The sequence below is a fragment of the Salmo salar genome, chromosome 04, assembly GCF_965601325.2.
Source record: "Salmo salar chromosome 04, fSalSal1, whole genome shotgun sequence".
Lineage (NCBI taxonomy): Eukaryota > Metazoa > Chordata > Actinopteri > Salmoniformes > Salmonidae > Salmo > Salmo salar.
Window position 1 is genome coordinate 54,584,030 of NC_138294.1, and position 12,882 is coordinate 54,596,911.

General features: G+C 42.3%; 1 protein-coding gene across 1 annotated transcript in view; it reads left to right on the plus strand.

Moving 5' to 3' along the window:
• LOC106603309 (oligophrenin-1) overlaps positions 1-12,882 on the plus strand; it is a 41,418-nt gene that overhangs the window by 15,869 nt on the left and 12,667 nt on the right. Inside the window, exons 16-22 of the mRNA XM_014196824.3 lie at positions 130-188; positions 1,258-1,363; positions 1,764-1,923; positions 2,456-2,606; positions 4,155-4,484; positions 4,726-4,876; positions 11,333-11,383. Coding sequence (XP_014052299.1) covers positions 130-188; positions 1,258-1,363; positions 1,764-1,923; positions 2,456-2,606; positions 4,155-4,484; positions 4,726-4,876; positions 11,333-11,383 — 1,008 coding nt within the window. The remainder of the gene's footprint in view (positions 1-129; positions 189-1,257; positions 1,364-1,763; positions 1,924-2,455; positions 2,607-4,154; positions 4,485-4,725; positions 4,877-11,332; positions 11,384-12,882) is intronic.

The window sequence follows — 12,882 nt, forward strand, 5'->3', positions numbered from 1 at the left end:
TTGTTGATGCTGAAAGTGCATGAGCAACACATGAGTAGCAGTTGTTAAAAAGGGTGTTTTAGGGTATGATGTAAGTGTTGGAGTATTTGTACTGTACTTGTTTACCTGATCGTGTGTGTTCGTCCACAGGAGTCTAGCAGAGCCTCTGATGACCTACGGTCTCAACAGGGACCTCATCTTAGCAGCAAGTAAGACGTGTTTTCACACTTACTGACATAAAAACAACATTGGGGAAACAATTACTAAAACCCACTTCAAGATAAGATATTATCTGATTTGCATATGGCTTACACATTTAAAAATAAACTGCACCAGTCCCCTAAACTGATGGAATTCTGTTATCATAACAGACGTCAGATTTATAGATCTTTAGCATAGTCTCATTGCACATAAAACGTACGTTTCCTTCTCATGTGAGGGCATGTTATTGTAGGACACATTTTGTCTGACACTACTGTACATTTGTATTGTACAAGTCATTACATTTTAAAGGTTGGCTTTGGGAGCTGAGCAACAGGTTGTTTACGTCCACATCTTGTCGTATGTTTGCCAAATGCTCTCTGTAGAGTTAATTCATTGTGCATTTGTTCTCCATCAGAGTGAGTTCATTCTGAAGTTCTACAGGCTGGGTTACAGCTATAAAAGGGAAGAAAAAAAGTACACACGCACACATCTGTGTGTTCCTCACATAAGCAATAACAAAGAAAAAAGACATTTTCTTTTATTAGATCTTTCCAATCAATTACAAGTTCCAACCTCCAGATAGCTTATTCAGTTCTCCTGCGGGGGATTCTAGTCCCCTGCCTTCTTTTTTGTTTCGTTTCGCCACAGACTGGATCCACAGTATCATAGCGCCTGTGTGAAACTCCATATTTTGTATTTGAAAATGCCATAATTAAATGGTAAAATCATTGTAATGGTATGTTGTACACCAGCTCTAATCCTCTTAACTGAGACAAGCTCCCATGCCCCAGGAGACCTATTGTTCAACTGAATGAGGTCCTCGTTTCACATTACACCACAATGCAGCTTTGTGGAGCTGGACCCCTGAAATGTTTTGACTGGGATTAGGCTTTGCTGATTTATTTGCTCATGCACAATGTCTATGCATGTTTAATTAACACCCCATATATACATAATGGATTGTGTAAAATCGGCAACAGATAAATGCCCTAAAAGCAGTGATGTTTAGGTCAGTATCAGTTGAGGATAATATATAAATTATTGCACATGTAAAAAGTATTTCTCGTCTCTTAGAATCGGATAATCTAGATGATCGACTGGGTGCAATCCACTGCCTGACGTACAAACTCCCAGAGAAGAATCGAGAAATGCTAAGCCTACTGATCCAACACCTGGTCAAGTAAGAGCTAACCTGATATGATGTGCCACTGTTGTGCTGCAGCCTCTGTGCCTTGCCTCCTAACTGATGCAGTTACAAGGGCTATTCTTATTTAGGCCTTTTATTGTGGTGTAATTACATATCTGTTGTGTTGCCCGTGGGCCCAGTGAAAGTGTTAACTGGCATCTGTTCAGATGATTACTGTATCGGACCTAGAAACTTGTATCTATGTATAGCGCAAATGTAATGTGCATTTAAATTGGGAAATACCTGTCCAGTCCTCCAATATCATCAATATCCTGTTCATTCATTTATGATAGTTGTGCAATTATAAATCACTATTTGAGAGATGTTTGTTCCTATTGGACATGTCTTTAGAGAGTCATGTTGTTTACGAACTTGTCTGGATTGCTATTGACAGTGTCTGCGGTAACAGTGGGGACAACCTGATGACTCCCTCCAACATGGGGGTGATCTTTGGCCCCACCCTGATGAGGGCAAAGGAGGAGACTGTGGCAGCCATGTTGGATATAAAGTTCCAGAACATTGTTGTTGAGATTCTCATTGAGGACTATACCAAGGTGAATTTGAAAGATTAATTTACCGTTCATCCCTTGCAAAGAGGTCAAGAGTCATGTGATGGTTATTTTATGCACTACGGCATCATAAACATTCAAGTAGGCCATGGTACATTCTCGATCAGTGAATCTCAAAAAACGCTTTCTCTCGGGGGCGGGGCTCCTTTCCATCATTGGGGAACAACCTAGCTAAAAAAAAAAAACATCAGCTGACATGGGCTACTTGATCTGGACATTTCTGACAAGTTATAAATGGCTTTCAAAGGTCTGCAATGCCTGACATGACAAGAGGAAAACTGCTGATGTACTACCCATTTTCGAAATTGCACCTTGTGTATTCTACTATTACAACTTTCAAGAGTATGTTGAAAGCCTGAGTCGGTCATTCAACTTACTCTTGAAAGTTGGATTAGTAGAATGCACAAGGTGCACAGTTTAGGAACCACTGATCTAGATACTATTAAATCCATATTCTCAAGTATAATTTAATGTATATTAAATGTAAGTCCTTTTAGATGAGCTGGTGTGATTACAGATCTTCTGCAGCGCACCAGATGAGAGTTCCACAGCCCCACCGATGCCTCCTCCAAGGATCACCCCAAGGAAACGGCAACCAATCACCATCGCCAAGCGTCCGCTCCGCATCTGCCTAGCAGTTAATTGTGGGCAGCTCCAGAACACTGAGAGTAATTATTTGCCTCTGGTTTAATCATCATGATCATCCTCATCATCACCATAACCATTATTATCATTACCATCCCTTGTCCTGCAAATGCAGATTATATTTAGATTATTACAGTGTTCAGTTGGTATGTGTAAGGTGATTTATACAGTAGGTTGCTGATGTTTATTCTGGACACTGTATTACTGATGTGTGAATCCTAAGTACTTGTGAATTGCTAGCATAGAATGACAAAAATAAATATATATCCTTTATTTCACTAGGCAAGCCAGTTAAGAACGAATTCTTATTTACAATGACGGCCTACCCCGGCCAAACCGGCCAAACGCTGGGCCAATTGTGCGCCACCCTATGAATCGAACCAGGGTCTGTAGTGACACCTCTAGCACTGAGATGCTGTGCCTTATATCGCAGCACCAGTCGGGAGCCAGAATACAGCATGTACTTTTATTTCTAAATGTTTGATCTTTACATGAATTGCATGCCCTTCTTTGAGGGAAAAGTGAGAGTTATTTTATCAAGTGATTTAAACCAATTTTGTTGAATTGGAAACAATAAACATAAAAAAATGTCATGTCATATCTAGATGTTGGCTTACTCCGACCTCTTCCTAAGCCTGGCTTACTCCGACCTCTTCCTAAGCCAAGCTTAACCATACTTTTTATTTGTTAACTGCACTTAGAGGCAGCTGGAGGTCTTGCGTGCTCACTGAATGAACGTTTTTGCTTCAGGCTAAATCATGTAATTTATACCTCTTGTAACTTTGTGTTAAAAGTCAGACCTTTCATTTACTGTGGTATGGATAGATGTGGAGCACTTGCTACGTGTCCTCCCCTCATTGTGTGGTATTTTATTTATTGCTATTCTCTGAGTTCCTGCGTGGAGTTACCAAATAACCAGCTCCGCTTTGCATGACAAGTAACTACCACCTGTCTGAATCCATCGCAGCATTTGAATAGTGCATGTACCACTGGAAACCTGGCCAACAGCATGACTCTAGATGAGACAAAGAGTACACCGAAGTAGTCTGTTTACTTTTTAATCTCCTAGATGAATAGATAATTGTTGTACGCAATCCTCTTTCCTAAAAACATAATTTTTCTCTGGATCACAGACTATATTAATCCTCAAAAGGCTTTGTTTTTTTTCTCCATTATTTAATAAATCTGCCCAAATGCCCACATTAGACATTGCTTTCATAATACTCAGAATGCATGAATGAATGAAAGTACTAATTAAAATAATACATCTTTTGTGTAGTTCATTTGTTTGTATTAGTTAAACATGGTTAGATCACACATACCACATGTATAGTAAAAGTATGCTACATGTAATCGGTAGGAGCTCAGGAGAAGTAATGATCATATCAAGTTCAAAATCAGTTCTAAAGCAGCAACCTCTGCAATACGACTATGTGGGGAATTACCTGCATGTTCTTTAACCACTAAACCCAACCACAAGAAGGTGGTCCAGGAATCTGCCTATGCTGAAAATGTGTTGCACTTTATTTGTATTTCGATTGAACAATGTTTTGAAACTGTTTGTCACATAGATGAGCAGAATGGCAGCAGACCAGAGGGGGTGGATTTTGGCGGGGACACCCCAACGAGCCCCACACCTCTCCAGAGGACCAAACCCATCACCGCCCCTTCACGGCTCCATAGGGACACTAAAAGGCAGGCCCTCCTGCCGAAGCCATCCACCCGCCAGGACAGACACTCAGACTCTGACGTTGCCAAACTGGTCGCTAAGCTACAAGATGGAGGTCAGAGGCCAGATACAGCAGCAACAGCCAATGGTGAGACGGGAGTCACTGTGAACCGAGCGCAGTCCTTCCAATGTAGGAGACCACCTCCTCGAAGTGTTGCAGTCATCAGAGAAGGTAGCCTACTATATATAACAATCTAGCCTACTATATCATCTCACAACACAAACACACTATGAATTCTCGACTTGTATATGCGGCTTAACCATAGTGCCTAGCTGGTCTGTGATATTGATGCCATATCATGTGCAATGAGAAGAGAAATTGTAAAGTGGATTTTCATACATTATTAGCTTTTTTCATTTTGAATCTACATTTTACAACAGTTTACCTAAGGTTTTCATTCCTTGCATTGCAGCAAAAAGTGACGGCATTATAAAAACAAGGTCTCTAGCTGAGAAGCCTGCCATCTGCAGACCTCCAACCAGACCCCCTGACCCCCCTAGCCGATACCCTGCACCCCACAAGAGCCCCACTGCAGCCCCCAGCGAGGACACCCCAGCGTCGTAGTAAGTAGATCTTAGAACTCAGCCAGACCCATCCAGACTGATTCAAATTGTAATCAAGAGAACAATCACAAAAGGTTAGCCATGAGTTTCCTTTTGGTCTTCTTCCAGTCCTTGTAAGTCCCTTGTTAAATGTACGGTTTCACCTGTCAAATTGAAATATCATATGAAGTTGTATCCCCTTTTCCTAATGAACCCTCCACACCATACCAATTCCATTGACTGCATTTGTTGCCAACATTGTCTGTCTGGTTTGCTCCTCTCCAAACATTTGTTATTCTGTTTTGGAGTTGAGTTGGAAAGCATTATATAGTCAGTTTTTATTTATTTGTATTTTATTTCACCTTTATTTAAACAGGTAAGCTAATTGAGAACAAGTTCTCATTTGCAACTGCGACCTGGCCTAGATAAAGCAAAGCAGTTCGACACATACAACAACACAGTTACACATGGAGTATACGAACATACAGTCAATAATACAGTACAAAAAGTCTATATACAGTATGTGCAAATGAGGTAGGATAAGGGAGGTAAGGCAATAAATAGGCCATGGTGGCGAAGTAATTATAATATAGCAATTAAACACTGGAATGGTAGATGTGCAGAAGATGAATGTGCAAGTAGAGATACAGGGGTGCAAAGGAGCAAGATGAATAAATTAATACAGTATGTGGATGGGCTTTTTACAGATGGGCTATGTACAGGTGCAGTGATCTGTGAGCTGCTCTGACAGCTGGTGCTTAAAGCTAGTAAGGGAGATAAGAGTCTCCAGCTTCAGTGATTTTTGCAGTTCGTTCCAGTCATTGGCAGTAGAGAACTGGAAGGAAAGGTGGCCAAAGGAAGAATTGGCTTTGGGGGTGACCAGTGAGATATACCTGCTGGAGGGCGTGCTACGGGTGGGTGCTGCTATGGTGACCACTGAGCTGAGATAAGGCGGGGCTTTACCTAGCAGAGACTTGTAGATGACCTGGAGCCAGTGGGTTTGGCAACGAGTATGAAGCGAGGGCCAGCCAACGACAGCGTACAGGTCGCAGTGGTGGGTAGTATATGGGGCTTTGGTGACAAAACGGATGGCACTGTGATAGACTGCATCCAATTTGTTGAGTAGAGTGTTGGAGGCTATTTTGTAAATGACATCGCCAAAGTCGAGGATCAGTAGGATGGTCAGTTTTACGAGGATATGTTTGGCAGCATGAGTGAAGGATGCTTTGTTGCGAAATAGGAAGCCGATTCTAGATTTAATTTTGCATTGGAGATGCTTAATGTGAGTCTGGAAGGAGAGTTTACAGTCTAACCAGACACCTTGGTATTTATAGTTGTCCACATATTCTAAGTCAGAACCGTCCAGAGTATTGATGCTGGACGGGCGGGCAGGTGTGGGCAGCGATCGGTTGAAGAGCATGCATTTAGTTTTACTTGCATTTAAGAGCAGTTGAAGGCCACGGAAGGAGAGTTGTATGGCATTGAAGCTCATCTGGAGGTTTGTTAACACAGTGTCCAAAGAAGGGCCAGAGATGTACAGAACGGTGTCGTCTGCGTAGAGGTTGTTCAGAGAATCACCAGCAGCAAGAGCGACATCATTGATGTATACAGAGAAGAGAGTTGGCCCGAGAATTGAACCCTGTGGCACCCCCATAGAGACTGCCAGAGGTCCGGACAACAGGCCCTCCGATTTTACACACTGAACTCTATCAGAGAAGTAGTTGGTGAATCAGGCAAGGCAATCATTTGAGAAACCAAGGCTGTTGAGTCTGCCGATAAGAATGTGGTGATTGACAGAGTCGAAAGCCTTGGCCAGGTCGATGAATACGGCTGCACAGTAATGTCTCTTATCGATGTCTCTTATCGATGGCGGTTATGATATCGTTTAGGACCTTGAGCGTGGCTGAGGTGCACCCCTGACCAGCTCTGAAACCAGATTGCATAGCGGAGAAGGTACGGTGGGATTCAAAATGGTCGGTAATCTGTTTGTTAACTTGGCTTTCAAGGACCTTAGAAAGGCAGGGTAGAATAGATATAGGTCTGTAGCAGTTAGGGTCTAGAGTGTCTCCCCTTTGAAGAAGGGGATGACCGCGGCAGCTTTCCAATCTATGGGAATCTCAGACGATACGAAAGAGAGGTTGACAAGCTAGTAATAGGGGTTGCAACAATTTCGGCAGATAATTTTAGAAAGAGAGGGTCCAGATTTTCTAGCCCGGCTGATTTGTAGGGGTCCAGATTTTGCAGCTCTTTCAGAACATCAGCTATCTGGATTTGGATGAAGGAGAAATGGGGGAGGCTTGGGTTATTTTCTGTGGGGGGTGGTGGGCTGTTGATCGGGGTAGGGGTAGCCAGGTAAAAGCATGGCCAGCCATAGAGAAATGCTTATTGAAATTCTCAATTATAGTGGATTTATCAGTGGTGAGAGTGTTTCCTAGCCTCAGTGCAGTGGGCAGCTGGGAGGAGGTGCTCTTATTCTCCATGGAATTTACAGTGTCCCAGAACTTTTTTGAGTTTGTGCTACAGGATGCAAATTTCTGCTTGAAAGAGCTAGCCTTAGCTTTCCTAACTGCCTGTGTATATTGGTTCATAACTTCCCTGAAAAGTTGCATATCACGGGGGCTATTCGATGCTAATGCAGAACGCCACAGGATGTTTTTGTGTTGGTCAAGGCCAGACAGGTCTGAAGTGAACCAAGGGCTGTATCTATTCCTGGTTCTACATATTTTGAATGGAGCATGCTTGTTTAAGATGGTGAGGAAGGCACTTTTAAAGAATAACCAGGCATCCTCTACTGACGGGATGAGGTCAATATCCTTCCAGGATACCCGGGCCAGAATGATTAGAAAGGCCTAGTCGCTGAAGTGTTTTAGGGAGCGTTTGACAGTGATGAGGGGTGGTCGATTGACCGCAGACCCATTACAGATGCAGGCAATGAGGCAGTGATCGCTGAGATCTTGGTTGAAAACAGCAGAGGTGTATTTGGAGGGTGAGTTGGTTAGGATGATATCTGAGGGTGCCCGAGTTTACGGATTTGGGGTTGTACCTGGTGGGTTCATTGATAATTTGTGTGAGATTGAGCGCATCAAGCTTAGATTGTAGGATGACCGTGGTGTTAAGCATGTCCCAGTTTAGGTCACCTAGTAGCATGAACTCTGAAGATAGATGGGGGAAATCAATTCACATATGGTGTCCAGGGCACAGCTGGGGGCAGAGGGTGGTCTAGCAAGCGGCAACGGTGAGAGACTTGTTTCTGGAAAGGTGTACATGAGTGTACATGAAGTCTTAGTCAGTGTATTTTCTTATTATTCACTTGTCTTTTCAGAAATTCCCCGCTGTGATTTCAGCTTCAGTGTCGTATTTGATATCACATTGTAGCAACAAAATAACCTATATTTTGCTACTCACGATTGACCATTGTACTCTGTTCTTGCCTGCCCCTGTTGTTTTACAAGGGGTATGCCTTGCAATGCTATAATAGATTTAGGGTGATATTTTCTGCCCACTAAATACAGCTAAAATGCACAACAGAAAAACAGTGTTACTAATAATACTTTCACTGTGATGCATCTCAAAAGCTCTCTTTTACAATGTCCTTGTGATTGTGGCAATAATTTATGTGGATCTCAAGTTAACAGTGTGCTCCACAGATGTAAGTAATGAGATTACAAGCTGTATTATTCCAAACTCCTTTTGTATTAGGTGCCCTCCTGTCTATTTCAAATACTACAGTTGTTTTATAACATCCTATTCTAAGTAACATGTCATTTTCACTAGAGGTCGACCGATTATGATTTTGCGATGCCGATTATTGGAGGACCCAAGATGCCGATTAATCGGCCCGATTATTTTATTTATTTTATTTTTAACTTTCTTTTATTTATTTATTTGTAATAATGACAATTACAACAATACTGAATGAACACTTATTTTAACTTAATATAATACATCAATAAGATCTATTTAGCCTCAAATAAATAATGAAACATGTTCAATTTGGTTTAAATAATGCAAAAACAAAGTGTTGGAGAAGAAAGTAAAAGTGCATTATGTGCCATGTAAGAAAGCTAACGTTTAAGTTCCTTGCTCAGAACATGAGAACATATGAAAGCTGGTGGTTCCTTTTAACATGAGTCTTCAATATTCCCAGGTAAGAAGTTTTAGGTTGTAGTTATTATAGGAATTATAGGACTATTTCTCTCTATACGATTTGTACCTTTCACTATTGGATGTTCTTATAGGCACTTTAGTATTGCCAGTGTAACAGTATAGCTTCCGTCCCTCTCCTCGCTCATACCTGGGTTCGAACCAGGAGCACATCGACAACAGCCACCCTCGAAGCAGCGTTACCCATGTAGAGCAAGGGAAACTACTCCTCCAAGTCTCAGAGTGAGTGACGTTTGAAACGCTATTAGCGCTCACCCGGCTAACTAGCGAGCCATTTCACATCGGTTACACCAGCCTAATCTTGGCAGTTGATAGGTTTGAAGTCATAAACTATAATAATAATAAAATAAATGTAAATGAAATAAATTTCCCGCTCAGCCCAGTCAAAACTGTTCGCTGCTCTGGCACCCCAATGGTGGAACAAGCTCCCTCACGACGCCAGGACAGCGGAGTCAATCACCACCTTCCGGAGACACCTGAAACCCCACCTCTTTAAGGAATACCTAGGATAGGATAAAGTAATCCTTCTAACCCCCCCCCCCTTAAAAGATTTAGATGCACTATTGTAAAGTGGTTGTTCCACTGGATATCATAAGGTGAATGCACCATTTTGTAAGTCGCTCTGGATAAGAGCGTCTGCTAAATGACTTAAATGTAATGTAAATGTAATAAACAGCGCAATGCATTGCGAAGGGCTGCTGGCAAAACGCACGAAAGTGCTATTTTGAATGAATGCTTACGAGCCTGCTGCTGCCTACCATCGCTCAGTCAGACTGCTCTATCAAATCATAGACTTAATTATAACATAATAACACACAGAAACACGAGCCTTTGGTCATTAATATGGTCAAATCCGGAAACTATCACGTTTATTCTTTCAGTGAAATACGGAACCGTTCCGTATTTTATATAACGGGGGGCATCCATAAGTCTAAATGTTCCTGTTACATTGCACAACCATCAATGTTATGTCTTAATTACGTAAAATTCTGGCAAATTAGTTCGCAACGAGCCAGGCGGCCCAAACTGTTGCATATACCCTGACTCTGCGTGCAATGAACAGAAGAGAAGTGACAATTTCACCTGGTTAATACATTTATATTTTTGTCATTTAGCAGACGCTCTTATCCAGAGCGACTTACAGTAGTGAATACATTTCATACATGTCATACTTTTTTTTTCTTCTCCGTACTGGTCTCCCGTGGGAATCGAACCAACAACCCTGGCGTTGCAAACACCATGCTCTACCAACCGAGCCACACGGGACCTCATATTGCCTGCTAACCTGGATTTCTTTTAGCTAAATATGCAGGTTTAAAAATATATACTTCTGTGTATTGATTTTAAGAAAGGCATTGATGTTTATGGTTAGGTACAGTCGTGCAACGATTGTGCTTTTTTCGCAAATGTGCTTTTGTTAAATCATCCCCCGTTTGGCGAAGTCGGCTGTCTTTGTTAGGAAGAAATAGTCTTCACAGATCGCAACGAGCCAGGCGGCCCAAACTGCTGCATATACCCTGACTCTGTTGCAGAGGTGACACACATTCCCTAGTTAAAAGAAATTCATGTTAGCAGGCAATATTAACTAAAGATGCAGGTTTAAAAATATATACTTGTGTATTGATTTTAAGAAAGACATTGATGGTTAGGTACAAGTTGGAGCAACGACGGACGTTTTTCGCGAATGCGCACTGCATCGATTATATGCAACGCAGGTCAGGCTAGATAAACTAGTAATATCATCAACCATGTGTAGTTAACTAGTGATTATGATTGATTGATTGTTTTTATAAGATAAGTTTAATGCTAGCTAGCAACTTACCTTGGCTTCTTACTGCATTCGCGTAACAGGCAGGCTCCTCGTGGAGTGCAATGTGAAGCAGGTGGTTAGAGCGTTGGACTAGTTAACCTTAAGGTTGCATCCCCAAGCTGTAAAAATCTGTCGTTCTGCCCCTGAACAAGGCAGTTAACCCACCGTTCCTAGGCCGTCATTGAAAATAAGAATGTGTTTTTAACTGACTTGCCTAGTCAAAAAATATTTATATAAAAAAATTAAAATAAAAAAACGTCAAATCGGTGGCCAAAAATACTGATTACCGATTGTTATGAAAACTTGAAATCGGCCCTAATTAATCGTCCATTCCGATTAATCGGTCGACCTCTAATTTTCACATTGCCAGGGCTGTTTAGTGGGCAGAAAATGTTGCCCATAACGTTTGTCATTGTACTCCAGTAGTGTTTGGTATGCTGTAAGCCCAACATGTCTCAGGGATCATCTGGGATTAATCTGTCTTTCTCTTACTCTTTTTCCAGTGTTGCTTCCAAAGCCAAGTTTTTTGAGAATGCTTCAAGGCAATTTGGAAGGTAGGTTTGAAAATAAGCTCAATCTCTACATGCCCCTTTGCCCCATGAAATCCTTATGTAGAGTAAATCAGCAAGATATGCATGTTACATGATGAGATGGCAGTGGCTACTGCCACGGTTGGCAAGGCCTCAACATGCTGCAAAGCCAAGTTGTTTAAACATACTGCTTCATGCTGATGGCTGAGAAATAAATCAATGAGTTCACTTTAAAGATGAACTATTGAAAGTAACTTGCTCTTAAAAATGAAGTAGTCACTGTCCCTGGTCTCAGCTTGTTTGGCCGTTTATAATTAAAGAGGAGCTGAGAGGTTGTCTTGAATGATCTCAAATGAATGTTGAAAATTATCCATACTTGGCCATACAACTATGTCCATGCTTGTATGACTAAAGTGATGAGCCCCCAACTTTAACTGCCACAGACCTACATGTCTTTCCCACGAACAAGCTTTAACAAGTGATTGAGCTCATGATTAGGCTCAATTTTTGCCTGGCGCTAAGGAGGCACAAGTGTCAAACACACTGGCATTTTCCACCCCTTATGCCAGGTTCAGCAAATACCAGTCTAACATCAGCTCGCTTGTGCTGAGGTGGAAGTGGTGGCAATATTTGAGGTGTGTCCTTAAAAACAAGTGCAAAATTGACAATTTCATGCAGTGCTAATGAGATGTTTTAAGACCCACCAAAAGTAGGTCTTAATGGTAACACAGTTAGTAATGGCATAGATTATGAGAGCTGTGCCCATGGAATGTACCTTTTTGTGCCAGTCAATCTCATATTTCAAAACATAAAACATGAAGGTTACGTATGTAACCACGCTTATGTGAGCTATATGGATCACTCCAATATATTGGTATCACTCCACAGCGGAGGGACACATCCGAGCTGAGGATTTACTCCCGTGTACACCTGTGTCACGACCGGGGTCCGCCCCTATATATAGACCCCATGGCCGCGACACACGTTCTCTACATCATTTTTGAGGCACCTCTAGCTCCATAGAGGATTGGAGTGATCCGTATAGCTCACATAACCGTGGTTACATACGTAACCTTCGTTATGTTTCACTATATTGGATCACTCGAATATATTGGTATACCCGTACCAGATTAGTCGGTGCTAGAGGGACCTGGCCAACCAGTGGAACAGTCCCAGTGCGGGACCAAGACGCAGGGGCCGTCAATGTGGAAGGGGGGGGGTCCCGGCACAGTCCCCGGAAAGGGAGGTACCGCCCAGGACTGCTGAACCAACCACAGAGGGAGGTGCCACATTTACCCGATAGTACCAAGCAAAGGTGCCCAGCTGGCCGCAGCACAGATATCAGTGAGGGGCACTCCTCTCAGTAGAGCCCAGGACCTCATGTTGAATGTGCCACCACAGATCCCAGCACTGGCTTGCCAGGCAGGCGGTATGCTGTCGTAATCGTGTCCACGATCCAGTGAGACAAAGAGCTGGTCTGTTGTTCTCACTGACCGTGTCCGCTCCACATAGGCAGCCAGAGT